Source organism: Macroventuria anomochaeta (assembly GCF_010093625.1).
Source record: "Macroventuria anomochaeta strain CBS 525.71 unplaced genomic scaffold BU25scaffold_25, whole genome shotgun sequence".
NCBI lineage: Eukaryota > Fungi > Ascomycota > Dothideomycetes > Pleosporales > Didymellaceae > Macroventuria > Macroventuria anomochaeta.
Genome location: NW_022985386.1, coordinates 225,009 through 227,336, shown reverse-complemented (window position 1 = coordinate 227,336; position 2,328 = coordinate 225,009). Strand labels below are relative to the sequence as shown.

Here is a 2,328-nt window from a genome sequence, read left to right as displayed (position 1 = left end):
GCAGCGGGGCGTGTCTGCAGACGCTTGAGGGCCATAGCAGCTATGTCATGTCTGTAGCCTTCTCGCACGACTCGAGCAAGCTGGCGTCGGCGTCATACGACAACACCGTCAAGGTGTGGGATGCGAGCAGCGGGGCGTGTCTGCAGACGCTCAACATTGGCAAGGCTCTCTACAATCTATCTTTCGATCCCACCAGCTCCTTTCTTCGTTTTGAGATAGGCCCCATTGCCATACATGGCCCGGGAACTTCTAGCGAGATAGCCGTCGTGGAACCTGCATGCCCTCAGTACTGCAGCGCAAGCCTCAGCTCCGATAGCATATGGATCAAGTATGGCGGCAGGAACATGTTGTGGATACCATCAGAGTATCGACCGTCATGCTCTGCGGTGTGTGGGAACACAGTTGGTATGGGCGTTGGGTCTGGCAGAGTGTGGACCTGCACTGTTGACCCAGACACCCCCGTGTGTTCTTAGCGAAGTGTAGACATGAACTAATCGCTCCCTGCGTAGAATATGACCTTCTGATATCTGCTTTCAAGTCGTTATAGGGATGCACATGAGCACGCAAGTTGCATAACGGTATAACCTGCAGCGATCCGGGGAAATGACTGGCGCCGTGTAATCGTGAATGAACCTTGCGTTATATGTTATTGCTGTTTTCGGTGCTGTGTGTAGCGTAGGAATGCATGCAGGAGAGGTGGGGAGTTCAGACCGGGGGCGCGCGTGAGATACCACAAATCAGGCACGTAATTGTGAATGCTTTCGAAAAGCCGCCAGCGTGCGCCACAGCTCATCTCTGCGGCCGACTGCGGTGGGTATAGCGCCGAATACAGTACGATATCTTACAGCAGCCGCTCCGCACGCTAATGCAAATCTCTAGGTGGCAAGCGAAGCTAGCGCGTTCCGAGCCGCTGGGTCGCAATCTGCAATCTTCGCTCCCGACCGGCAAAACTGCCAGACTGCACTTTACTTTTGTTAAAAGAGCTTCTGATGCCCAGGGATGCGATTGTCCTCGCTTTCGCTTTCTACCAGACCCTCCGAATCTCGCAAAGGCCTCTCAGGCCGTGAATAGACAGGGGGTAATCGACGAAGGGCCAATTGACGGCGTTGACGAAGCGATCAACAGCCTGACCAACACAGCAGATGTCGTGGTCGGAGCCTTTTGAGCTGGAGGAGAAATGCTTTCGTAAACATTATATTTGAACGAGAGCCCTAAAACTTTGCAGTCAAGGGTCCGAACCGCCGACGTGTCTCGGGACATGGTGTGTCTCTTCACTTAGGGACGCACCTTATTACTGCTCCAAAAACATATAAACAAGCTCTACTAACACCTGTTAACATTGTAACACTACGCAGGAGTCGCTGCAAGCGTGGTAGCTGCTATGGCGCAAGGTTTCGTGCAGCGTCAACGTGCGAGCAGGTACCTCCCGAATCAAGTTGCTGCTAACACTAGCTAGCGCAAGACAGCCTTACGCCACACGCACGCTGCTTACAACGTTAGATAACCCATCCTTGTTACGGCACCGCCTGCGGATGTGGCTAGGCGCGGTTCTTGCGTGCCGATGCCGGCACAGAAGCGTTCAGTTCGTGCATACGGCTGTTGCAGGAACAACAATTTAGTCCCCAGACTGTCATCATGCAGCAGTCAAGACCCACCTGCGAGCGCGTGCAAATCACCACACACACCTGCAGCGTCGCAGTAAGCAAGACACAGCGCATGTTGCATCTTTACTTCAAAGGTCTTAACGCATCTACTATGCGCAAGTCAACTCAGCAGCTCTAACAATTAAATTCAAGTCACTTTTGGCGTATCTACAATCACAACAGCTGTCAGTACTGTCTATGCTCGCGTCTCTAATACTACATGTGCATCACGATGCGTATATGAGAATGCTGCTGCACACAACCGCAGTGTCCTTCCTGCTCGCAGCTCTACCGCAGCCTGAGCAAAGCCATACGCCCAGATAGACACCCAAGACAGACCATGTCCCTGCATACGGCTGTGTTGTATGCACGATACTCAAACGGCAGCCACAGAAAGCGCTGCGTGTTGCGCAGCACCCACTGGTCATCTACTGAGAGGTGGGAAGCATGCTCTTCTGGCTCCACAGGCGACGTCAGGCGAAGACCCTGAGGCAGCAGAATGTTTCCTTTGTCAGTATGCAGAGCACTACCATCTGGGGAGAAAGTGAGCTCGTAAACGTAGGAAGAAGGGCTGTCAAGCACGCTGCGACACGTGCCCGTCGCCGTCTCCCATACTCGCACTGTGCTGTCGTCAGATGCTGAGGCGACCAGCTGTCCGTCAGGCGAGAACACCACCGCGTTGACA

The 2,328-nt window shown here is 53.6% G+C and overlaps 2 protein-coding genes across 2 annotated transcripts in view; one reads left to right on the top strand and one right to left on the bottom strand.

The window, feature by feature from the left end:
- Positions 1-609, top strand: part of BU25DRAFT_412554 (beta transducin-like protein HET-E4s) — a 4,490-nt gene extending 3,881 nt beyond the window's left edge. Inside the window, exon 3 of the mRNA XM_033706820.1 lies at positions 5-609. Within this exon, the coding sequence (XP_033559706.1) occupies positions 5-473 (469 nt within the window). The 3' untranslated portion in view covers positions 474-609. The remainder of the gene's footprint in view (positions 1-4) is intronic.
- A 1,322-nt stretch (positions 610-1,931) lies between these two features.
- The window catches only part of BU25DRAFT_345970 (uncharacterized protein), a gene marked incomplete at both ends in the record, with an annotated part of 4,110 nt that continues 3,713 nt past the window's right edge, over positions 1,932-2,328 (bottom strand). Inside the window, one exon of the mRNA XM_033703067.1 lies at positions 1,932-2,294. Coding sequence (XP_033559705.1) covers positions 1,932-2,294 — 363 coding nt within the window. The remainder of the gene's footprint in view (positions 2,295-2,328) is intronic.